Source organism: Poeciliopsis prolifica, unplaced genomic scaffold (assembly GCF_027474105.1).
Source record: "Poeciliopsis prolifica strain line A6 unplaced genomic scaffold, Auburn_PproV2 SCAFFOLD274, whole genome shotgun sequence".
NCBI classification, from domain to species: Eukaryota; Metazoa; Chordata; class Actinopteri; order Cyprinodontiformes; family Poeciliidae; genus Poeciliopsis; species Poeciliopsis prolifica.
Window position 1 is genome coordinate 12,501 of NW_026562649.1, and position 24,219 is coordinate 36,719.

The 24,219-nt window shown below is 52.0% G+C and overlaps 4 protein-coding genes across 4 annotated transcripts in view; 1 reads left to right on the plus strand and 3 right to left on the minus strand.

Annotated features, from left to right (window-relative positions):
• Nucleotides 1-3,024, plus strand: part of LOC129357647 (bifunctional epoxide hydrolase 2-like) — a 9,816-nt gene extending 6,792 nt beyond the window's left edge. The window contains 13 exon segments of the mRNA XM_055026739.1: nucleotides 53-148; nucleotides 217-295; nucleotides 369-403; nucleotides 477-483; nucleotides 486-502; nucleotides 567-652; nucleotides 723-834; nucleotides 1,230-1,304; nucleotides 1,372-1,414; nucleotides 1,501-1,603; nucleotides 1,673-1,742; nucleotides 2,614-2,694; nucleotides 2,771-3,024. Coding sequence (XP_054882714.1) covers nucleotides 53-148; nucleotides 217-295; nucleotides 369-403; nucleotides 477-483; nucleotides 486-502; nucleotides 567-652; nucleotides 723-834; nucleotides 1,230-1,304; nucleotides 1,372-1,414; nucleotides 1,501-1,603; nucleotides 1,673-1,742; nucleotides 2,614-2,694; nucleotides 2,771-2,893 — 927 coding nt within the window. The 3' untranslated portion in view covers nucleotides 2,894-3,024.
• Nucleotides 3,025-3,039: 15 nt separating this feature from the next.
• LOC129357646 (phospholipase A and acyltransferase 1-like) lies at nucleotides 3,040-4,715 on the minus strand. The gene is made up of 5 exons (XM_055026738.1): nucleotides 4,608-4,715; nucleotides 4,372-4,501; nucleotides 3,995-4,083; nucleotides 3,763-3,927; nucleotides 3,040-3,624 (listed from the first exon to the last, which is right to left on the minus strand). The coding sequence occupies exons 1-5, from the start codon at nucleotides 4,692-4,694 to the stop codon at nucleotides 3,559-3,561; spliced, it is 537 nt and encodes a 178-aa protein (XP_054882713.1). The 5' UTR covers nucleotides 4,695-4,715; the 3' UTR covers nucleotides 3,040-3,558.
• A 959-nt stretch (nucleotides 4,716-5,674) lies between these two features.
• LOC129357648 (zinc finger protein 513-like) lies at nucleotides 5,675-12,710 on the minus strand. Its single transcript, XM_055026740.1, is given in 6 exon segments — nucleotides 5,675-5,815; nucleotides 5,818-6,128; nucleotides 7,567-7,672; nucleotides 11,320-11,709; nucleotides 11,982-12,185; nucleotides 12,671-12,710. Coding segments are annotated over 6 exon segments (1,179 nt in total). The 3' UTR covers nucleotides 5,675-5,687.
• Nucleotides 12,711-15,974: 3,264 nt separating this feature from the next.
• Nucleotides 15,975-23,817, minus strand: LOC129357650 (serine/threonine/tyrosine-interacting-like protein 2). The gene is made up of 6 exons (XM_055026742.1): nucleotides 23,711-23,817; nucleotides 23,038-23,172; nucleotides 22,719-22,825; nucleotides 20,039-20,270; nucleotides 19,755-19,972; nucleotides 15,975-19,034 (listed from the first exon to the last, which is right to left on the minus strand). The coding sequence occupies exons 2-6, from the start codon at nucleotides 23,148-23,150 to the stop codon at nucleotides 16,342-16,344; spliced, it is 3,363 nt and encodes a 1,120-aa protein (XP_054882717.1). The 5' UTR covers nucleotides 23,151-23,172; nucleotides 23,711-23,817; the 3' UTR covers nucleotides 15,975-16,341.
• Nucleotides 23,818-24,219: the final 402 nt, after the last annotated feature.

A 24,219-nucleotide genomic window follows, 5' to 3' on the forward strand; every position in this document is an offset into this window, starting at 1 on the left:
CCAGCCGGTCTCCAAGCCTAGAGAGACGGAGTAACTGCTGCTGTCATTTCAGCCTGGTGTTCGGACCCACTACGTGGAGCTGGGCTCCGGGCCGCCGGTTCTGCTGTGCCACGGCTTCCCAGAGAGCTGGTACTCCTGGCGGTACCTAGCCTGAGCCTTCCAGTAAGGCAGCGGCGCTGACGTGTCGCGTCTTCACACCTGCTTCCTCTCTGGCAGATTCCCGCTCTGGCTGCCGCCGGGTTCAGGGTCCTGGCTCTGGACATGAAGGGATACGGCGAATCCACAGCGCCACCTGGTGGGCTCACACACAAATCCCTCCCTGAAAGTCATTGTTTCTAGTTTTCTGATTGGTCAGTGTTCCCCTGCAGACATAGAGGAATATTCCCAGGAGAAGCTTTGCAAGGTCTGAACTCAGCAACAAGTTGAAATGTGGCAGAATTCAGTCTGGAGGGTTTCATGCATTTCTCTGTCTGCAGGATCTCATCCCTTCATGGACAAAATGGTAAGAAATACACGAGCCAAAGAAAAATGTTCATCACAGGCGACTTGTCTTTCTGCCCTCCAAGTTCTTACCACAGGTCACCCTGGTGGGTCACGACTGGGGCGGCGCCCTGGTCTGGGCCATGGCCCGCTACTTCCCAGAGAGAATCAGGTAAAAACTCTGTGACATCAACGTTCACCGTATTTGGAAAGTCAAAGTGAAATACGTGATTTTTGTGAAGGGCGGTAGCGTCTCTGAACACCCCCCTGTTCCCACCGGACCCGTCCAAACCGCCTTCAGAGAAACTGAAGGCTCTGCCTGCTTTTGACTACCAGATTTACTTCCAAACACCAGTAAGTGTTTGCTTGACTGGGAGAACCAGAACTGGATCTCTGAGACCAGTTCTTCCCAACAACATTTCCAGCTTCCAATGCACAAAACAACAAATATTTGGATCATCAACAGGCATTTCAGTGTTTCAATCAGGACTATTTTCTGCTCTCAATTATTTCTAAACCTGTTGACATTGGTTTTAGGACAGTTTGACTCCTTTAAGGACTTTGTTTGGTTTGTTTTTGCTGTGACAGTGAAGCAGATCACAGTCGGTTTTCTCCAACTCCACTTTGATGGTTTTCTTCTCCGTTTAACAGAAGAAAGTTTTAGAAAACTGACTTTAGAAAACCTTGCAGCGCCACCTGCTGTCAGGACCAAACCTTGCTGCAGCTTTCAGACTCTGCTTTTGCTGCAGGGAGTAGCCGAGGCCGAGCTGGAGAGCGACTTGGAGAGAACCTTCAAGATCTTCTTTTGCAGCAGCCGTGAAGCCGTGAGTAGATCCAGACCAGAGTCCGGTCAGAACCCACCCATCCACTCTGACTCTGGCGTTTCCTCAGGCAGGGCGTCCCACTCTCAGCACGTCGGGGGTCTGCGCTCGAGGTGAGGACGTCTGCGGGGACGGGTTAAAGGTCAACGATGGCTTCCTGTTGGGCGTGTGTGCTGATTGGTTGGCTCCGTCTCCCCAGGGGGGCTGTTTGTGGGTCTGCCGCAGCAGATCCCTCGCAGCTCCATGCTGACCCAGGCCGACCTGGAGTACTACGTGGCTCGGTTCAGAGGGAGCGGCTTCAGGTGAGGCGCCATCAGAGTCCAGATGTTTCAGGGTGAAGCCTGATGTTTCTCCTCCATGTTGTGTGACAGGGGGCCGCTGAACTGGTACCGAAACAACCGGGCCAACTGGAAGTGGATGTGTTCACAGCCCACTGGGAAGGTTGGTGCCGGACCGGAGACCCCGATGGTTGATGAACCTGGACACAAAACTGAGGAGGAGGAGGGAAAGTTTCCTGCATGATGTGGAGAACAAATGGTTTTACAGATTGGATCCATTCAAACAATCCCATCATCACAATTTATCCACAGCAGCACAAACTTCCAGAGTTTCAACAAAGCGCTGAATATTTTGGGCTGCAGTGGCTGAACTCCAATATCAAATCAATAACTTGTTTTGATCCAAACCGTCCTGAATAAGTCTGTTCACAGTCTGAGTCACGAAGCTTAAGCAGGTTTAACTTGTTTAGTTTCATCATTTATTGATCCTAAAAGCTGCAGATTTGATCAGTTTTACCTTTTCTGATGAGACGCATCACACTTCAGACGCTTCCTGCTTCCTGTCAGCCCAGGTGGATGAGCCGCAGGTGTGCTGGAGCCGGAACCATCTAAGACCCGGTCCGGACCGGAACCGGACTCCTCTGGGTCCAGTCCGGAACCGGACTCCTCCCGGTCCGGACCGGAACCGGACTCCTCTGGGTCCAGTCCGGAACCGGACTCCTCCCGGTCCGGAACCGGACTCCTCTGGGTCCGGGACCGGAACCGGACTCCTCTGGGTCCGGACCGGAACCGGACTCCTCTGGGTCCAGTCCGGAACCGGACTCCTCCCGGTCCGGGACCGGAACCGGACTCCTCTGGGTCCAGTCCGGAACCGGACTCCTCCCGGTCCGGACCGGAACCGGACTCCTCTGGGTCCAGTCCGGAACCGGACTCCTCCCGGTCCGGGACCGGAACCGGACTCCTCCCGGTCCGGTCCGGTCCGGTCTGAGGGCTTTTGGTTTGTGACCTTCCTGACGCCGCCATGTTGTTTCCAGGTTGCCATGCCGGCGCTGATGGTGACGGCGGGGAAGGATCCCGTCCTGCTGCCGGCGATGTCTCACGGCATGGAGGATCTGGTAAGCGGCGCGTCCGGAAGGCGGCGCGGCGCGCAGCCGGCGGGTCAGGAGGTCACAGGTCCGTTTGTTCCCGCAGGTCCCCAACCTGAGCAGAGGACACATCGAGGACAGCGGACACTGGACACAGATGGACAGACCGGCAGAAACCAACAACATCCTGATATCGTGGCTGAGACAGACGCTGGCGCACAAACTGTAACACGACCAAAGTTAGACGTCAGGATTTCCTCAGGAAAACCAGAGAAGACACGAAAGTTGGAAAAGAGTTTGAAGAAAAATGGACAGAAGAAGCAAAGAGATTGAAATGAATAAAACACCAAAACCTTCTGATTCCATTTACTTTTAATCAAAGATTATTTGACATCTGCTCAGAACGTACAGGAAACAGGAAGCTGATTGACGATCGATTGGTCGTCAATAATAAATGACTGTTATTTAGATCTCAGCTTCAATATCAACATGGACAATTTCAAGTTGTCCATGTTGTCTAAAGAAACATTATGGCCTTCAAAATCATTTCAAAGAGAAGAAAATAAATGTTTACAGAAATAAAAACATTTTTTAAAATGTAAAGCAAAACATTGAAAGAAATGTGGATGTGTTGCAGTCCAGAAAACATAAAAGAAACTTTTTAAAATAGTAAAAATTTAAAAATCTGACACTTTTAATCTGGAAGACAAAAATACTTTCTCTGCAACAAAGTCACTAATATTCAAGTTTTAAAATTCACTTTCGTGCTTCAGTCGGAGAACGGACCATGAATGGATGGAAAAGCAGAGGAGCAGTATTTCTAAAGGTGTGAAAGTTTAGTGGAAGGATGAGATTGGAAATGCAGGAGACGGCTCCCTCTAGTGGCAGAACAGCTCACAGCTTCTTCTCCTCAAAGAGCTTCTTCCAGGACGGCATGATGTGTTCGTAGACCAGTTCAATCTACCAGAGACACAGAGGCGTTAGGCCCCGACCACCGAGGCCCCGCCCACCGAGGCCCCGCCCACCAAGGCCCCACCCACCGAGGCCCCGCCCACCGAGGCCCCGCCCTCTACCAGAGACTCCACCCCTTCAGCTCACCTGCTGGGACTTTTTGACTCCGTATCTGAATAGTGTGGCCTGGTGCTCACTGTTGTGGAACAGGATGTCAAAGGTCACGTCTCGGCCCAGCATGTCCTCGATGGCGGGCTTCACCACCGAGTGGAAGTCTCTGGGGGAATGCGACCCGTCCAGCATGTTGCTGACCTGCAGACCCAAACGGGGTCAGTCTGGGGTCAGTCTGGGGTCGCCGACGGCCCCTTCTCTGCTTTACCTTGTATTTACTCCCCAGCAGCTCCAGAGGATCCAGCTTGACCTCTGACCTCAGGGCGCGGCCGAACAGCGGGATCTTGGTGTCGGCGTCTGGCAATGTGAGCAAATGAAACCAGAGTCAATCAGACATGGATTCAGACCGAACCTTTTGGCAAAAAGCTTCGGGTGACATGCTGAGGCGTTTTAGGTTTTGACTAGGCCGTTCCAACTCAGGGATCAAAACAGAGGCTCAATAAAATCTTCCTCAAACTGATGATAGTTAGAAGACGACGGCAGAAAACTTTCACTTCCTGAAACTTTGATGGAAACTTTTTGGTTCGATCAGCAGAAAACAAAGTTTTCAGATTCAACAGAACCGTGGATCTGAAAGCAGCTGACCTCTGCAGGTCAGGTGAGCCACGTAGGGAACGCCGTCCCGTTCCCCGAAGTAGATCCCGAAATGGGAGAAGTATTTGTTCCTGGGATACTCCACGATGTCTCCGGGGAAAAGCTTCGGCCGCGAGTTGACCTGGAGGAACAGGAGGAACCGTGGGTCACCGACCCGGTTCTGCTCGCTCCAAATGATCTGGAAACGTTCAGCATCACAGGAAACCAGCAGGTCAGAGGTCACTCACCTTGCCCATGACCGCGTTGCTCTGCGCCTCGTCCTGCTGTGATTCTGCAGCTCGGCGTCGAACAGGAACCTTCCAGCTGCTTTGCATGCGGCGCAGCCATGTGGTGATGATGTCACGGTCCACCGAGCATGCTCACTTCACACCTGCAGCCGCGCCGCGCCGCGCCCGGCCTCAGCGGAACCTCGGGGAAGAACCCCGGGTCTCTGCCGGTCCCGGGTCAGTCGGGCCTGGAATTGTCTCTGCTCCATGAGGAACCAACATGGCCGCCAACATGGCCGCCAACATGGCCGCCAACATGGCCGCCAACATGGAAGGGAGGGAGGGAGCGGCGCCTCGGCGGCCTCCAGGTGTTTCCTCAGCAGAAACAGGAAGTGGTGGTTATTTCCTTAGTGAACTGGGGAAAACCCAGTTGGTGGTTTTTCCATCACTGAACCAGAACCTGGAGGCCTGTCTCCATGGAAACCAAGGTTAGAAAATACAAATACAATAAACCAAATTTAATTTGTCTTTGAAAGAGTCAAATCCAAAAAGGATTTGTAGCATTTATTTAATGACTCGTACCTTTAAAATCTATTCGTTAATAAATTAATTCATCAACAAAGTGGAAGATATAAAAAGTTTGAATTTATTTTTCATCAAACTTCATTCTTTTGCATATTGAATCATAACTTTGATGCTTTAAACGAACAAATCAAATCGTTAATGTTTTGAACTTTTACTGATTCTTTATGAACTGATCGGCAGGGTCACTATTTGGCAGGAAATGACCTCAGCAGACAGGAAGTCAGGCAGCACAGTAACAAAATACATCAGTGAATTAAAATAGAAATCATCTTCAGAAAATCAACGTTAGCAGGAAGTTCAGTACAGAACCATGAACGCTGTTTTCTAGCAGTCAGTGCAGCAGCACACCTGAGTTGACCTCTGACCTGAGCCTATTTCAATCAGTGCAGAACAGAGAGCAGCTTTCAGAATCAGGTTAAGACGGTGATTGTACTGTTGGGAGGAAAGGCAGGAAGTTGGGAAGCGGCTTCCTGTCGGGTCCAGGCACTGCGGTGTTTACGGCGAAGCGGCTCTGAGCTAGGCTAGCTGGCCGTCTGAGGTGACACGGTGAGCTCCGGCGGCGTCCGCCCCGGCGCCGTGCTTCCTCTGGTGGCGCTTGTAGTTGTCCCAGTGGGCGGTGGCGTAGCCGCAGCGGGCGCAGGCGTGGGCTTGCGGCCCGTGTGGCGCAGCATGTGGCGCTTCAGGTTTATGCTCTGGTTGCAGCGATGGCCGCAGACGGCGCAGCGGAACGGCTTGGCGCCCGAGTGGATGCGCTGGTGGCGGCGCAGGTTGGCCAGGTTGCCGCAGGCGTAGCTGCAGGACGCGCAGCGGAACGGCTTCTCGCCAGTGTGAACCCGCAGGTGGCGCCGCAGGTTGTCCAGGTGGGAGGAGGCGTAGGCGCAGTGCGGGCAGCCGTGGGGTTTCTCCGGGGGGGCGGCAGGCCAGCAGGGGGCGCCGCGGGGCCGTGGAAGGGCGCAACTGGAACCATAAGCAAAAGGTCAAAGGTCAATCTGGTGCAACAGAATATTGGCACAAACAAAAATAATGAGACAGAAAAACATCAGCCGGCCAGGAGAACAAGAGACACCAGAGTCTGATCAGACATTCTGATGTCATCAACTAAATGTTCATGTTTATATTTAACCCGTGTATTTATTGACCGTCCTCAGCATCACACCACAGAAGAAGAAACTCAGGGTTCCGTCTCCGACAGGCCGTCTCTTAGCGCAGGTTCTGTCCAACATGTTTGACACGTTTCCTGATTCAACTGGTTGCTGCTGTTGATCAGCAGGACTAAAGGACTAGACTAGAGGACTAGAGAGGACTAGAGTAGAGGACTAGACTAGAGGACTAGACTAGAGGACCAGACTAGAGGACCAGATAGAGGACTAGACTAGAGGACTAGACTAGAGGACTAGACTAGAGGACTAGACTAGAGGACCAGACTAGAGGACTAGACTAGAGGACCAGACTAGAGGACCAGACTAGAGGACCAGACTAGAGGACTAGACTAGAGGACCAGACTAGAGGACCAGACTAGAGGACCAGACTAGAGGACTAGACTAGAGGACCAGACTAGAGGACTAGACTAGAGGACTAGACTAGAGGACTAGACTAGAGGACCAGACTAGAGGACTAGACTAGAGGACCAGACTAGAGGACCAGACTAGAGGACTAGACTAGAGGACTAGACTAAAGGACTAGACTAGAGGACTAGACTAGAGGACTAGACTAGAGGACCAGACTAGAGGACTAGACTAGAGGACTAGACTAAAGGACTAGACTAGAGGACCAGACTAGAGGACTAGACTAGAGGACTAGACTAGAGGACTAGATTAGAGGACTAGACTAGAGGACCAGACTAGAGGACTAGACTAGAGGACCAGACTAGAGGACCAGACTAGAGGACTAGACTAGAGGACTAGACTAGAGGACCAGACTAGAGGACTAGACTAGAGGACTAGACTAGAGGACCAGACTAGAGGACCAGACTAGAGGACCAGACTAGAGGACTAGACTAGAGGACTAGACTAGAGGACCAGACTAGAGGACTAGACTAGAGGACCAGACTAGAGGACTAGACTAGAGGACCAGACTAGAGGACTAGACTAGAGGACTAGACTAGAGGACCAGACTAGAGGACCAGACTAGAGGACCAGACTAGAGGACCAGACTAGAGGACCAGACTAGAGGACTAGACTAGAGGACCAGACTAGAGGACTAGACTAGAGGACTAGACTAGAGGACTAGACTAGAGGACTAGAGTAGAGGACTAGAGTAGAGGACTAGAGTAGAGGACTAGACTAGAGGACCAGACTAGAGGACCAGACTATCTTAGCCGACGGCTCACGAAACATTACATGCTGCTTGCTGTTGCCATGGAAACCCCCAGTGACACCTGAAAGCAGGAACTCACCTGTGCAGGTGTGACCTCTGCCCCCCCTCCAGGGTCGGGGGGGCGGAGCCAGCGCCTCCTGTCGGCTGCAGGTGGGAGCGGTCCTCCGGCGCCCCCAGTGGCAGCTCTGATAACGGCAGAGAGGAAAATGGTTTCCAGTGGAGCAGCAGGGGGCCAAAGCCTGAGTTCTGTCAGGCCCTCCGGTTTATAGGGTGTTAGGGTTAGGGTTAGGGTTATCAGGGTTAGGGTTATCACAGGGTTATCACAGGGTTATCAGGGGTTATCAGGGGTTATCACAGGGTTATCACAGGGTCAGGGGTTATTACAGGGTTCACAGGCATTGATGCCAAAATAGGAAGTAAATAAACTGCAGTTTCTCTTCACACTTTATCATAAATTGTCAGTAAAATGGCGAAAAGCTCAAGTGATGTTCGCTCGCATTCTTATTGCTCAGCCCGACTTCCTGATCAATACAGGATTCAAATCAGACATAAAGACTATTTATTAGAAATAAGATGATTATTAATCAACATTTCTATTTAATCTGAGACATAAAGGAAACATTCTCAACAAACCCTGGAAGGGAGACGACGAGAAGTTCAACATCTTTACATCTTCACTGAAAGAGCATCTGTGATGCAACCTGTCGACCCTACTGACCCTCTCTGACCCCTACAGGCCCCCTCTGACCTCTACTAACCCCCTCTGACCCTCTCTGACCTCTACTAGCCCCCTCTGACTTCTACTAACCCCTCTGACCCTCTCTGACCTCTACTAACCCCCTCTGACCCTCTCTGACCCCTACTAGCCCCCTCTGACCCTTTCTGACCTCTACTAGCCCCCTCTGACCCTCTACTAGCCCCCTCTGACCTCTACTAGCCCCCTCTGACCCTTTCTGACCTCTACTAGCCCCCTTTGACCCTTTCTGACCTCTACTAGCCCCCTCTGACCCTCTACTAGCCCCCTCTGACCTCTACTAGCCCCCTCTGACCTCTACTAGCCCCCTCTGACCTCTACTAGCCCCCTCTGACCTCTACTAGCCCCCTCTGACCTCTACTAGCCCCCTCTGACCTCTACTAGCCCCCTCTGACCCTCTCTGACCTCTACTAACCCCTCTGACCTCTACTAGCCCCCTCTGACCTCTACTAACCCCTCTGACCCTCTCTGACCTCTACTAGCCCCCTTTGACCCTTTCTGACCTCTACTAGCCCCCTCTGACCTCTAACCCCCTCTGACCCTCTCTGACCCCTACTAGCCCCCTCTGACCTCTACTAGCCCCTCTGACCCTCTCTGACCTCTACTAGCCCCCTCTGACCTCTACTAGCCCCCTCTGACCTCTACTAGCCCCCTCTGACCTCTACTAACCCCTCTGACCTCTCTGACCCTACTAACCCCTCTGACCTCTACTAGCCCCCTCTGACCCTTCTGACCTCTACTAGCCCCCTCTGACCTCTACTAGCCCCCTCTGACCTCTACTAGCCCCCTCTGACCTCTACTAGCCCCCTCTGACCTCTACTAGCCCCCTCTGACCTCTACTAGCCCCCTCTGACCCCTACTAACCCCTCTGACCTCTACTAGCCCCCTCTGACCCTCTCTGACCTCTACTAGCCCCCTCTGACCTCTACTAGCCCCCTCTGACCCTCTCTGACCCCTACTAACCCCTCTGACCTCTACTAGCCCCCTCTGACCCTCTCTGACCTCTACTAGCCCCCTCTGACCTCTACTAGCCCCCTCTGACCTCTACTAACCCCCTCTGACCCTCTCTGACCCCTACTAACCCCTCTGACCTCTACTAGCCCCCTTTGACCCTTTCTGACCTCTACTAGCCCCCTCTGACCTCTACTAGCCCCCTCTGACCTCTACTAACCCCCTCTGACCCTCTCTGACCCCTACTAACCCCTCTGACCTCTACTAGCCCCTTTGACCCTTTCTGACCTCTACTAGCCCCCTCTGACCTCTACTAGCCCCCTCTGACCTCTACTAACCCCCTCTGACCCTCTCTGACCCCTACTAACCCCTCTGACCTCTACTAGCCCCCTTTGACCCTTTCTGACCTCTACTAGCCCCTCTGACCTCTACTAGCCCCCTCTGACCTCTACTAGCCCCCTCTGACCTCTACTAGCCCCTCTGACCTCTACTAGCCCCTCTGACCTCTACTAACCCCCTCTGACCCTCTCTGACCCTACTAACCCCTCTGACCTCTACTAGCCCCTTTGACCCTTTCTGACCTCTACTAGCCCCCTCTGACCTCTACTAACCCCCTCTGACCCTCTCTGACCCCTACAAACCCCTCTGACCTCTACTAGCCCCCTTTGACCCTTTCTGACCTCTACTAGCCCCCTCTGACCTCTACTAGCCCCCTCTGACCTCTACTAGCCCCTCTGACCTCTACTAGCCCCCTCTGACCTCTACTAACCCCCTCTGACCCTCTCTGACCTCTACTAGCCCCCTCTGACCTCTACTAGCCCCCTCTGACCTCTACTAACCCCCTCTGACCCTTTCTGACCTCTACTAGCCCCCTCTGACCTCTACTAGCCCCCTCTGACCTCTACTAACCCTCTGACCTCTACTAGCCCCTTTGACCCTTTCTGACCTCTACTAGCCCCTCTGACCTCTACTAACCCTCTGACCTCTACTAGCCCCCTCTGACCTCTACTAACCCCCTCTGACCCTCTCTGACCCCTACTAACCCCTCTGACCTCTACTAGCCCCCTTTGACCCTTTCTGACCTCTACTAGCCCCCTCTGACCTCTACTAGCCCCCTCTGACCTCTACTAGCCCCCTCTGACCTCTACTAGCCCCCTCTGACCTCTACTAACCCCCTCTGACCCTCTGACCCCTAACCCCTCTGACCTCTACTAGCCCCCTCTGACCTCTACTAGCCCCCTCTGACCTCTACTAGCCCCTCTGACCTCTACTAACCCCTCTGACCCTCTCTGACCCCTACTAACCCCTCTGACCTCTACTAGCCCCCTTTGACCCTTTCTGACCTCTACTAGCCCCCTCTGACCTCTACTAGCCCCCTCTGACCTCTACTAGCCCCTCTGACCCCTACTAGCCCCCTTTGACCCTTTCTGACCTCTACTAGCCCCCTCTGACCTCTACTAGCCCCCTCTGACCTCTACTAACCCTCTGACCTCTACTAGCCCCTTTGACCCTTTCTGACCTCTACTAACCCTTCTGACCCCTACTATCCCCCTCTGACCTCTACTAGCCCCCTCTGACCCTCTACTAGCCCCCTCTGACCCTCTACTAGCCCCCTCTGACCCTCTACTAGCCCCCTCTGACCCTCTCTGACCCCTACTAGCCCCCTCTGACCCTCTCTGACCTCTACTAGCCCCCTCTCACCCTCTCTGACCCCTACTAACCCCTTCTGACCCCTACTACCCCCTCTGACCCTCTACTAGCCCCTCTGACCCTCTACTAGCCCCCTCTGACCCTCTACTAGCCCCCTCTGACCCTCTACTAGCCCCCTCTGACCCTCTACTAGCCCCCTCTGACCCTCTCTGACCCCTACTAGCCCCCTCTGACCCTCTCTGACCCCTACTAGCCCCCTCTGACTTCTACTAGCCCCCTCTGACCCCTACTAGCCCCCTCTGACCCCCATCAGCTGATGCAGCTGTGAGGCGTTTCCCTCCATCAGTTCAGCTTCATTGCTGGCTCCGCCCACAAACTCTCTCACTTCCTCTTCCTCTGATCGCCCAGCATGAAGCAGCTCTGATCCTGAGCCTGTTGCATGATGGGAGACGGAGGACTGGAAGTGCTGATCTTTACCTTCTGCGCCCTCCGTCTTCCTGCCGGGTTTCCTCTGCTCCTCCTGCGGCGCCGCCGCCTGAGCGTGCACGCGCTGGTGCCTCCGCAGGTTGCCCAGGGAGCCGCAGGCGTAGCTGCACTGGGCGCAGCCGTAAGGTTTCTCCCCGGTGTGGGTGCGCAGGTGGCGCTGCAGGTTGACGAGCTGCGCCGAGGCGTAGGGGCAGACGGGGCAGCGGTGCGGCTTGCGGCCGTCGTGGACGGTCATGTGACGCTTCAGGTGGTTGGAGTAACGCGAGGTGAAGGCGCACAGCGAGCACGAGAACAGCCTGCAGGGGGCGCCGCTCCCGCCGGCCGACCTCCGCCGCTCACAGGCGAGACAGTAAAGCTCCGCCCCCAGAGCCGGACCCACACCTGGCCGAACGAGGCAGAGGGAAAATAAACGTTTCAAACTGAACCCCAGTAAAACTAACTGAACTGAAACATTAAAAGCACTAAAATAATTTACAATAAAATTTCAATTCAATTCATCAATGAAAATAAGAGACTATGCATAAATTAAAGAAATAAAACAATATCAAATATTTAAAAAGTATAAAAATGAAATAAAAAGAACAAATAAATGTGAAAATAGATCAAAATGACAAGAAACTCCAAACCGAAACAGTAAATCGTGGTTTTGTTACCGAGGCTCAGACCGCAGGCCCGGCAGCACAGCAGGCCCGGCACGGCGGAGGCTGCAGGGCCTGCGGGCTCCAGACACACAGACGAGCTCCTGTCGCCATGGAAACCTCCCATCCTCCAACCCGTCCCTCCGTCTCCGCTCGGCGGGAAGTCGCTCGGGTCGGACCGGCTGCGGACGGACCAGAGGTCAGAGGTCAGACTGAGTTCTGGAGTTAAGGAGCCCGGACCAGAGAGCTGAAGGGAACCGGGTCCAGCAGAACCACCGCAAGCGGGTCTGGATCTTTACTGGTCGCAAAGCTGAGATTCAGAGCTGCCACTGGTCCAACTGGTCCAACTGGTCTAACTGGTGTGACTGGTGTGACTGGTGAGCAGGAAGGATGGGGGAAGAGGGGGGGCAGGAAGTGGAGGCAGGAAGCAGAGAGGAGGAGGAGATAAGGGCCCGGAGGAAGAGCAGTAGTCTTCCTCAGGGGCAGATATGGGGGTCGAGCCTCCAGTCAGACCAGTTCAACCAGTCAGACCAGTTCAACCAGTCAGACCAGTTCAGTCAGAACAACCCTGATTCCAGCTGAAGCCTCCGGTCCGGAGCAACAGCAGCCCGGCCCGGTTCGGTTCGGGCAGACACTTCCTCATTGCGCGGAGGGATTTCTTCCGCGGGCGACGCTGTGCGGCGCGGAGCCGCAGGTAGACCCACCTTTGAGCGGCTGAGGGTGGGACTGCTTCCTCCGCGGCATGCTGGAGCCTCTGCCCGGATCCAGGTCCGGGTCCAGGGTCCGGGTCCAGGTCCAGGTTCGGGTCCCGCTCCGATCCGTCCGCCAGCTGGACAGCCGCTAACTGCGTGTCATCATCATCATCATCATCATCGGCTCCTTCCTCTTCCTCTTCCTCCAACGGGCGGCATGGCCGCCGACTACCACCTGGCGCAGAGCCGCAGCGCAGCGCTCAGCTCGGGGCTGAACTGGAGTAAAAGCAGCGGAGAACGAGCTGCACTGACGCTGAGCGGCACTTTCACTACCGAGCACCGAATAAACCCTGGAACTACTTTAACCTTCCGCCCGCAGCTGTCTCCGCGTTGGTTCCCAGCAAGTAGACGGAGCCCCGCGGCATTGGAACCGGTTCATTTCTCCTTTAAAATCCGTCCTCCGTTTAAAATTGGAGCCGAAGCGAGAAGTTTGGCCTCCAGGTTCGTTGGGTACCGAACCGACCGGCGGTTCGGTCCAGGAGCCGCGAGGAAATCAATCCCCTCTGCGCTGCTGTCAAACAAACTACCGGCGCCTGCGACCCACGTGACTTCACTCAGCAGCAGGGCATTTTGGGAAATGGAGTTCCCAGCTCGTTCCCCAGTTCAGCATCCAATAAGATGCGGTGCTAAAATCCCTATTTGACAGAAAACACGTAACAAAGATTGAAAGAGAAAGTTTCTGGTGTTAAACTTCTTGAGATGAGAAAGTTTGTTACTAAACAAGAAGGTTTTTCAAATAATGTCAAACTCATTCTTAACTTCCGGTTATGACACGTGACTTCCTTGCTGGCTTTGGCGGCTGCATGTTTATCTGTCCTGAAAGTGACAGCTCTGGTTTCTGGTGCTGCTCATGAACTGCTGATCATCTGTTTGTTTCATAAATGTCCAGCTTCATTTAGACATTTCAGCAACTATTGAAACTGTTGAACAGAATAAACTCACAAAATCAATTAAAGTTCCTGAGTAAAACTATCCTCACATTTCATGTGAATATTGAACTAAACTTGATCACTACATATTAATGCTGAGATCATCACAAACAATAAAGTTCTGAGAAACAATTTGGAAAATCTTTTTTACAGTAAATGAAACATTGTTGAGACGTTGAAGCCATTTTTATTTCCTTCAATTGGTTTCCATGTTAAATTTGCCTGAGAAGTCTAGATTTACATTCTGTGAAGTCCAACTAATTTTAGTTCTTTTCTCTATGAAACATTTTGTTTGCCATCAACATTTGCACCCTGGCAATGAAAACATCAGCTTTCTGAATTTTCAGGAGAAAAACGGCAGTAAGGAGGAGATCTGTGCGGGGGCTCCGGTCCGGTTAAAGTCTGAAAACTACGGTACTGAGCAGACGTTGTGTGGATCAGGAGCGGAGCGCCTCCAGGCTCCGTCCTCGGCCTCCAGCTCTTCATCACAGGTCAAACATGGCCTCGAACTCGTCGATCCTCTGCCGCGTGTTTCCTTTGCGGATCTTCTTGTAAGACACGGTTTGGTACTTGGACTGGCTGCTGCTGCTTTTCTTCTCATCGTCCTCCACGTCAGCCTCTTCCTCTGTCTTTGGGGAGTTTGGACCTCCTCCACCTTTGCTTCCTTTGTCTTCTGTAACTTCCTGCTTCCTGTCCTCCACAGGCGGCGCGCGGCGGCGTCCATCAGCCTCTGATGCCTGCAGGAAACAGGAATACTGTCTCTCTGTCCGTATTGGTGGGTAAATCTGGAGTGTGAGGTTGTTTGTGTCACCAGTGAGGAATTTTAATGAGATGGTCATGAATAAAGTCAGGCTGAATGTTCGTTTGGCAGCTCAGCCAGTGTTCCAACGTTACGTAACAGAAACAAAAGGTTTAAGCATTTAAAGTTTAAAGTAATTAGAAAGCCGGTGTTTCTGACCAAATGGACCTTCATGTGCAGAACTTTAGAGCAAATGCAATATGACTGGCTCTCCAGCCCCCTGGGGTTAACCTCAATCTGACACTTCAAGAACATTGTGGCTACTTTTGTCTTTGATTGAAACTTTCTTAAAATAAAAGTCATGAACTGGTCATGTGTGTAACGAGTCTAAAATACGGTAATAAGTGGATTATTGAAGTATCATTTCAGACATTTAGCGATGTTGTTGTTTTCATCATGATTACAGTCCGCTGTCAGAAGTCACTTAAACCGCGTCAATCTCTAGAAACGCTTTTCTGGATATTACACGACTGTGACGTCAGCTGTCCGCTACACACTTGTAATGACCTTCCGCGGCCAGAGGCGTCGCCGTTTCACACCGAATGGAAGGTTTCGCAGGATTCAGAGCAAAAGAGATTCAAGTTTTTACCTTCAGGTGAAACGAGTCTGCAGGTTGAATCTGCTGCTGGGAAACCGCTGCTGAATCTGGCAGGAAGTCCCAGTGCTCCCTCCCAGTGCTCCCAGTGCTCCCAGTCTTTGTTGCTGCTCGGTGGTGTGAGATAATGTTCCCCAGTGGAGTCAGATGGGGTGAAACCTTTAGAGCGATCCGTTTCCTACCTCGTCTCCATGTGTTCCTCGTTTTGCTCCAGGTCTGTAACCCCTCTGCTTCCTGTTTTCCTCCTCAGAGCAGAATAAGAAGAATCGTTAAGACACGTTATTGTCCTGTTCATGTTTCACAGCATCAAATCCATCCATGTGCATCAGCTGCAAAACCTTCATCTGGAAGTGAAAGTTTAGATAAAAATACTCTGATCTGTTCAGTCCAGATGGAAATCATCTCACAGAATCAGTGTTTAGAAAAATGACTGTAGGTAAATATCAGCACCGCCTCGCACACCCACCAGATGGCAGTGTTCCATGAAGAAAGCGTGACGTCATCACACGTGTTTCCTTCAGGTCAGATCAGCAGAAACGTTCCTCTGATGAATTCTGAATATTTTAACAGTTCTGACTCATGCAAAGCTTCATCTGCAGACATTATTAATATTCTGAGCTGAAGTGAGGAAAACGTTACCAAAACTAGTATTTGCAGTCTGGACCTGCAAGGCTGCAGGTTCTATTGGGAACCCCGTCGGTACCAGCGCTCCACTGGTCCCAGTGTTACCAGTGACATCAGCATCAGTCACTGGTAACGCTGTAAACAGAGCCGAGTTTGGTCTGGGTCTGGTCTGGGTCTGGAGCCTGGAGGATTTCATGCTCATGTAAATTTTATCATCATCATCATGAGGCTGAATCTCTGGATCCATTAAACTGTTCCTTCTTTTCAGGAAAATTGGCTCAAAAATGAAAAATGCAAGAGATGCTTCTATGAATATTTATTAAAACAATGAAATCAAAGCAGAAAAATGTTCCTTCTGTCAGTAGTTTCACCTCATCGTGACAATATATGGGTTTGACATTTAAAACAAGAATTAAATACTTTCATAATAACATTGGGTGGAAATATATTCTCCTAATCTGAATATTTCAAGACTAATCTGCTGAGAAAAGACAGCAGATTAAATGAATACTGCAATACCTCCATGTGGCCAGTAGGTGGTGACAGTTATTCAGAGCCGCAGAGGAAATCGGATGCAGCAGCTTTGTGTTGTCCAGCCAAACAAAGGGTTAGGGTTGGGGTTGGGTTGGGGTTGGGTTGGGGTTGGGGTTAGGGTGAAGAATGAGAGGATAACCTCTCATTCTTCACATCCCAAGACTTTCCTCCGATTCTTGGCTCCCTGCTGCTCCCTCCAGGCAAAGAGGACTTCGTCGTCTTCGGCCTCCGCGGCGGCTCGGGCCCGGATCCTCCGTCTGGTTTGAGCGATGAAAGCCTCGACGTCCTCGTCCTCCTCGTTGCTGGCGTCCCGCCTCCCTGCGGCTTCGCCGCCGTCGTACCGTGAGCGATGAGCAAATCTCTGATGGGGCGAGACGCTGTCCGTCCCGTCCCGGCTGGTCCCACCCGCCCGTCTGTGGGAGTGTGTGAACCCGTTGCAGGAGTATTCGGCATCTTCGGCTGACGGATCTTCACCGAACCTCGGCCGATATCTGGAAGTCTCGGCGAATGCTTCCTCGTCGTCTCGTTCAGCAGCGAACGAGCCTCTGTGATCAGAGAAGTCAAACTGGGAAGCCGAGGCGTCCAGGTCGTCGTAAGGATCCTGAGACGGATCAGCTTCTGCACCTGAGGACGGTTTGCCTGGAGGAGGTCTTACACTTCTCAGCCAGTCGTCAATGCTGGTGTTCCGGTCTTTCTCTATCAGCGGGTTGAGATTTAGGCAGCCGGAAAGACCGTAGCTTCTTTTGGGTTTCTCCTTTTTCTTTGTTTCTTCCAGAAACTCTTCCTCTTTCCTCTTCCTGTCCTTCTCCTCATCCTCATCCTCCTTTAGTTTCTTTTTCTTGTACAGTGTGCTGCGCTTGTTGTCTTCCAGGATCTTTTTCTTCTCATAGGTTTCCCCTTTGTCCCTCATTTCAGATTTGATCTCCTTCTCTATGGCGTCCAGTTTGCCCAGATCGACCTGGTCTTGGAAGAGGCTGAAGAGAGGAACGCTGGTCGTGGTGATCTTGGTTTTCTTGGAGCCCAAAGCGGACCCGATGTCCGTCCCCAGAGTGGAGCGTCGCCCACTCAGACCAGACATGCTGCCGCCGCCGGAGAGGACAGACGTTGCTCTGCCATGACCCTTTGATAGAGTGCTGGAGGAGGACGCCCCGCTGACCCAGGAGGCCCCGTCATCCCCTGCACGGCGGCTGGCTAGCATGCTAGGCGCCGCTCCAAAGCTGAGCTCAGATCCAGCACGTGATGGAGGAGGCAGGCTCAGTTCACTCTGCTTCTGCTTGATCGTTTCAGTCACAACATTGGCGATCCAGTTCTGAATGCTGGTGAGGTTGATCACGGGTTCACCTGCAGGCCCCGGCACAGCTGGGACTGGGAGGACTGGGGGAAGGGCTTGGCCAGCGGACTGAGTGGATCTTGGACTTCGAGGCTGTGAAACAGAGGACATGGTGGATGACCTGCCGCTCAGCATGGATATGTTGTCGTCGTTGGCGACACTGGGAGGGCCGGTGACCCCGGCTCCAGCCCAGAAGGCGGACAGAGGGATGGTCCCGCCGCTGACGCAGCTTTCTGAATCCCACCCACACATGGACTGACTCTCCTCCAAGGTTTTCTTAGAGCGTTCCAGAATCTCTTCACGTCTCTGCCTCCGTTTGATGGCTGCCGAGTCGTCGCCGCGGCTGAGCTCCAGGATCTCCTCCGTGTTGTCCTCACCGAGGCGTTTCTGTTGCCGCAGCTTCCAGGCCTGGTACGCCGTCAGATTGACATCCTGGAAGGACGGAGTCTTACTTTCCTCCTCTCCATCAGTGGCTGAACTTTTCCCTCCATCCTCTCGGTCTTTTTTGTTCCAGCCGAACTGGATCCTCTTGATGCGCCAGCGCTCCAAAGGCGTCATCTTCTCCTTATTCTTCTGGCAAAAGTTGTACATGGAGCTGGTGTCAGACAGGATGCTGTCAACCTCGGCATCAATCTTCTTGTTTTCACCCTCAATCCCTGTGCTCTCGCTGCCTTCATCGTCCTCTGTCTTGCGGTAGCGAGCCGCGGCTTGTTCCTCAATCTCTTTGAGTCGCTGCTTCCAGAGGTCAGAGTAACTGGTGCAGCTGGAGATGGACGTGGCGTCTGAGGAGGGCCTCTTGTTCCTGTGCGTCAGTCTCTCTTTGACAGCTCGGATGTCCTCGCTGGTGACGCTCTCCCCGTCGTCTTCCTGCCTCGCTGCCTTGGGACGGCCGGCGCTGACGGAGTCCTCCTCGCCGTGGAGCTGGGCCTCCCACCACTCCTCGCTCTGGTACTTTTCATTTCTGCGCTGCCACTCGCGGATCATGCCGTCCAGGCCGTCATCGTCATCCTCAGCTCCGTCCTCCGTGCCCGTCGGCCGCGGCAGGTCCATCTCCCGGTGACCCGGTTCCTGATCCCCGTTGTGGAGCGGCCCGTTTCGCAGCGCCGCAGCCGCCGCAGAGGAAGCGATGCTGCTCATCACGCTCTCTCCGTCTTCCTCCTCCTCCATCATGATGGACTGCGCCGTCACCTTCACCACGCTCCGCTCTTCCTCCCCATCTGTCTCTTCATCATCATCATCACCCTTTTCCTCACCGAAGATGCGGGCGCGAGTGTCGATGACGGAGCACTGGCTGAGCGTTTCGTCATCGTCGTCGCGTTCCTCCATCAGCGTTTCGTTGAACTCTCTCAGCTGCTTCAGGAAGCCTTCGTTGGGGTTGATGGCCCGTTTCTTCCTGATGGCGGTCAGCGCCTCCATGATCGTCATGTTCTGGAAGATCATCAGGTAGGACGCCACCAGAATGGCCGACCGGCTGACGCCCATCATGGACACAACCAGAACTTTTCCTGCCAGACAAACAGATTGTGAGTGAGTCTGGGCTTTTGAGAACAGAGAATCGTTTAGTTGTAGAAAAGAAAATGTTACCATGTGCAGCGAACTGGAGGTTAACTTTCCTGAGGGAAACTCATGAATAACTACAGTGGACATTAGCATCACTTTTCCAGGAACTATGATCTGCAGGCTCATAAAACATTCCCAGAAACCGAGTTATGGAGATTAAAGTATGCTATTCTGGATCTCTTAGTGCGTCAGTGACGGCTGCTGCTCAGGGACACGCAGAGAAACTCTGAGCAATGAAACAAGTGCTTTGTGTTTCAGGCCTCAGGGAGAAACAGGATGAATGAGTGAATAAAATTCACCAGTAATCCTCAAAACACCTCAGAGTCCAACAAAGCAAACATTTGAAGACTTTGAAGCACTTGGTTTCAGAATGAGGGAAATTAAGTGGAACTACGTCAAAGTCTCATTTCATATGGATTGGAGTTCTGTAAGGGAGAAACAAGCAGACGATGGTGAGGAAGATGAAGCTTCAAACCGCAGGACAAAGGAAGCAGGAGGTCACTGAGGTCAGCCACAGGACCTGATCCCATTGGTTGACTGACCAACCAATGAGGAGTAAGGCCTGGCAGGGTCTGCGGGTTCAATGAAGACCCTCCAATGGATCCAATCTCTAACTCAACTAGACCAGGAGTCAGGTCCAGGTTCTGGTTCTGGTCCAGACTGACCTCTGTGTGTGAGCAGAGCCTCGTCCAGGAACTCTGCGGTGGGTCTGAAATGCGCGGAGATGTCGGCGTCGGGGAAGTCGTCCAGTTCGATTCCTCGGTACTGGATGTTCATGTTGGCGTAGAAGGCCTGGCTGGTGTAGACGCCGGTACCGTGGGCCGTGTTCAGGATGTGCGTGATGCCCATTCTCTTCAGACGGGCCTTGTTCACCGCAACGGATCTGAAACGGAAGCACAGCTCTTGGATGTCGAAGTTGAAGCCGATGAAATGACGACACTGTACTCACTTCTCGGCGATGTGGATGTTGGGCCAGACCTCGTCCACGGGGTTGGCGGGCGCCTCCAAGCGGTCCTGGACCACGGCCCTCTGGATGTCCAGCACGCAGGGCGTGTTGTAGGGGCTGCGGTCGTCCAGCATGTCCCGGACCCGGTTGTACAGGTCCTCCACCATCAGCTGCTCCGCAGACTCCAGCATGGACTCCGGGACGGACTCGGGGCGGGAGGCGCGGGGCGGCAGCTCTGGGGAGGAACGGCCGGTTACCACAAGCGAGGAAACACGACCTTCGGCTTTTACTTTACATCGAAGAAACTCAAAACATTCAGGTTTGTGGAAACCAAGGAGTCAGTCACTCAGGCTCCGATCACAGCAAGAAGAAAATGATGAGGTAGGTCAGCCGGGCCAGTCGGTGGCGCTGTGACTGATGGGCCCGTGGTTAAAATTTTCCCAACATTTGAATAAATTACTGAATTCAGTTTAGGCTTTTCTTCTGCAATCAGTTCATGGTGACATCATCAATGCTTAGAGACTGGTAACCAAGAGGGAGAACAGAAACCCCAGAACAAATTCATGATTCATGAATTAATTCTTGTCCATGTCAATAGGTCTGTACTTTGACTAGGACATAGTTGCTTTCTTCTGCTGATGACCCAGTTTGGACCAAATCTCGTCCGTCAGAGGAGAGGAAGGAGGAGTGAGTTCGCCATCTTCCCCACACTGCCACCACCAACATGGAGCCGCAGGCTCAGAATCAGGTTCTGGTTCTGATCCAGGTTCTGACTTTTTATGTTTCTGATCAAACGTTTTTGCTCTGGGATGAGGTCAATTTTTTTATGTATTTTGCTCTCTGATCACATGACCAACAGGATGTTGCTGCTGGCAGAGAAGACAAAGACAGGAAGTGCCGCCATGTTTGTTACTGATTGACCATATAAATAAACATATTCACATTAATTCGAGTTCAGAAGCGATGATAAAAGAGGTGCATTTGTTGCTTGGTTTCGTCGTAAATAGATCTGAACTCTGGATGTTCGTCTGCTGGGCTGCGTGGTTAGTGTTAGCCATGTGTTAGCGTTAGCCATGTGTTAGCGTTAGCCATGTGTTAGCGTTAGCCATGTGTTAGCGTTAGCCATGTGTTAGCGTTAGCCATGTGTTAGTGTTAGCCATGTGTTAGCGTTAGCCATGTGTTAGCGTTAGCCATGTGTTAGTGTTAGCCATGTGTTAGCGTTAGCCATGTGTTGGCATTAGCCATGTGTTAGTGTTAGCCATGTGTTAGCGTTAGCCATGTGTTAGCGTTAGCCATGTGTTAGTGTTAGCCATGTGTTAGCGTTAGCCATGTGTTAGCGTTAGCCATGTGTTAGCGTTAGCCATGTGTTAGTGTTAGCCATGTGTTAGCGTTAGCCATGTGTTGGCATTAGCCATGTGTTAGTGTTAGCCATGTGTTAGCGTTAGCCATGTGTTAGCGTTAGCCATGTATTAGTGTTAGCCATGTGTTAGTTAGCCATGTGTTGGCTTTAGCCATGTGTTAGCGTTAGCCATGTGTTAGTGTTAGCCATGTGTTAGTGTTAGCCATGTGTTGGCGTTAGCCATGTGTTAGCGTTAGCCATGTGTTGGCGTTAGCCATGTGTTGGCGTTAGCCATGTGTTAGCATTAGCCATGTGTTAGGGTTAGCCATGTGTTAGCATTAGCCATGTGTTAGCATTAGCCATGTGTTAGCGTTAGCCATGTGTTAGCGTTAGCCATGTGTTAGCGTTAGCCATGTGTTAGTGTTAGCCATGTGTTAGCGTTAGCCATGTGTTGGCATTAGCCATGTGTTAGTGTTAGCCATGTGTTAGCGTTAGCCATGTGTTAGCGTTAGCCATGTATTAGTGTTAGCCATGTGTTAGCGTTAGCCATGTGTTGGCTTTAGCCATGTGTTAGCGTTAGCCATGTGTTAGTGTTAGCCATGTGTTAGTGTTAGCCATGTGTTGGCGTTAGCCATGTGTTAGCGTTAGCCATGTGTTAGCGTTAGCCATGTGTTGGCGTTAGCCATGTGTTAGCATTAGCCATGTGTTAGGGTTAGCCATGTGTTAGCATTAGCCATGTGTTAGCGTTAGCCATGTGTTAGCATTAGCCATGTGTTAGCATTAGCCATGTGTTAGCATTAGCTATGTGTTAGCATTAGCCATGTGTTAGCATTAGCCATGGAGCACAGAGGGAGGGAAAGCTCTTTGGCTGTCACCCTGTTTCCGCAGATGGAACAAGAATCCTCCATTAAGCTGCCACTGGGCCGCCGGCGCCGTCTGCACGACAATGAGCAGAACCGTTTGACCTCACCTGACCTCACCTGACCTCGCCTGACCTCGCCTGACCTCACCTGACCTCGCCTGACCTGCAGCTTCATAAGGCTTCAGAATCGCCACGGAAACGCTTCAGAAATGTTTTAAGTTGTTTTAAAATCCTGCAGCAGACACGACAGAAGCAGCACAAAGCAAAGGAGCCGGACCAGCAGCTGGACCTGGAGTTGGACCGGCTCCAGGTCCGGATCCAGGTCTTCAACATGGCCTCTGCTGGACGAGCAGCTCAGGACTTGGAGACAGAAAGGGAGCATGGTGGTGGCAGCATCATGCTGCGGAGCAAAACATCCAGCCTACGCTAAGGCCTAGTCAAATCCAGAGCCACATGTGGACTTTGACTACGCCCCCTCTTACCTTCGCTGATGATCTTCTTGGCAGCGATGGCCGACGACAGATGGATGGGCTCCATGACGATGGAGGAGGCATCAGAGAACCTGGAGGTCAAGGAGGTCATGGAGAAGCTGCGAGAGGAGGAGGAGGAGGAGGAGGAGGAAGAGGAGGAGGAAGAGGAAGAGGAGGAGGAGGAGGAAGTCAGTCTGGGGAAACCAAGTCTGAGGTGATCAGGCAGAAAAGTTTCAATTTGTCCAGGAAAACATGAAAAATATGAGAAACTGATTATTATTATTATTATTATTATTATTATTATCAATATTGATCAATATCCTGCCGTTACCTAGGAGACGGGCAGCGCAGGTACCGAGCCTGGACTCCTCGAACCTCCTCTTCCTCTTCCTCCTCCTCTTCATCAGGGACCGCCTGGACCTCGCTTTCATTGGCTGTCTCCATGGCAACCAGGACCCTATCAGAACTGATGACAGGTGTTGATGACGTCAGCTGAGCTCCAATTTCATTTCTTAAATTCCTTCAATTATTATTTATTGATTATGAACAGAAGATAATAAATAAGCAGCAACATTAAAATGAGGATCATTAATGTTATTATTATTGTTTTTAAACAAACAAGAGAAAGAAAAACTTTTGATTTCATTTGGAAACTAGAACTGAAGAATTATTACAAAAACAAATCAGGTTCCGATTGGACCGCTGACGGTTCTGTCCCAACTCAGACCCACAAGAACCAGAACCGGTCCGACAGTTTAATGAAGTGCGTTTTGGACCGGCCTGAGTTCTGACCCTGTCCGGTTGTGTCCGGTTCGGTTCGGTTCGGTCCAGGTCGCGCGGGTCCGCTGTTTGTCCTTCCAGAGTTATTTTAAGCTGCTGACAGCTGCAGAACCGACAGCAGAACCAGAACCAGAACCAGAGGGACAACAGGTGACGCTTCACCTGAGTGTGTGTGTGTGTGTGTGTGGTGTGTGTGTGTGTGTGTGTGTGTGTGTGTTTCTCACCTGCGGCGGACTGGAGCTGCTCCTCAGGCCGACCGAACCGAACCGAACCCCCTCTGACTCTGCGGCCCAAATTAGCCGCTGCTCTTCCTCCTCCTCCTCTTCCTCAGAAACCCGACACCAGCAGCCGTGTGTCGTCATTTCCGGGTTCCTTCCCTCCTGGATCGTTTCTTCCTGAGACCGGAAGTCCTAATCCAGATTAGAGTTCAGATTAAAAGCAGAAACAGGATGTAGAGTTTCTGCTTTAGTTCTGTTCATGGAGCAGAAGGAAGAACATGTGAGCCTCATAATAATTATCATAATAAGTTAGTTTTATAAATTCTAATTTTCAGAATTGTTGGCGTCTCAGTTTCCAAACTGACCAGATTATTCATGTTTTAATTTCCCTTAAGAGGTTAGATTATCTTTCTGTCCTTATTAAGAACAGATTAAACGTTAATCATAGCTAAAGACTGGCTAGCCGCAGCTAAAGATGGGCTAGCTTCAGCTAAAGACGGGTTAGCCTCAGCTAC

What these genes read in the sequence shown, in the direction of transcription:
- LOC129357646 (XM_055026738.1), bottom strand. Translation starts at nt 4,694, where the DNA reads ATGCAAAGCAGCTGGAAGGTTCCTGTTCGACGCCGAGCTGCAGAATCA. An exon ending in GGCTCACCTGACCTGCAGAG is followed by an intron (nt 4,084 to 4,371) that starts GTCAGCTGCTTT and finishes TCACATTGCCAG; the next exon opens with ACGCCGACACCAAGATCCCG. An exon ending in GAGTCAAAAAGTCCCAGCAG is followed by an intron (nt 3,625 to 3,762) that starts GTGAGCTGAAGG and finishes TGTCTCTGGTAG; the next exon opens with ATTGAACTGGTCTACGAACA.
- LOC129357650 (XM_055026742.1), bottom strand. Translation starts at nt 23,150, where the DNA reads ATGGAGACAGCCAATGAAAGCGAGGTCCAGGCGGTCCCTGATGAAGAG. An exon ending in CTGCGCTGCCCGTCTCCTAG is followed by an intron (nt 22,826 to 23,037) that starts GTAACGGCAGGA and finishes CTCCTCTCGCAG; the next exon opens with CTTCTCCATGACCTCCTTGA. An exon ending in GGCTCTGCTCACACACAGAG is followed by an intron (nt 19,035 to 19,754) that starts GTCAGTCTGGAC and finishes TTTGTCTGGCAG; the next exon opens with GAAAAGTTCTGGTTGTGTCC.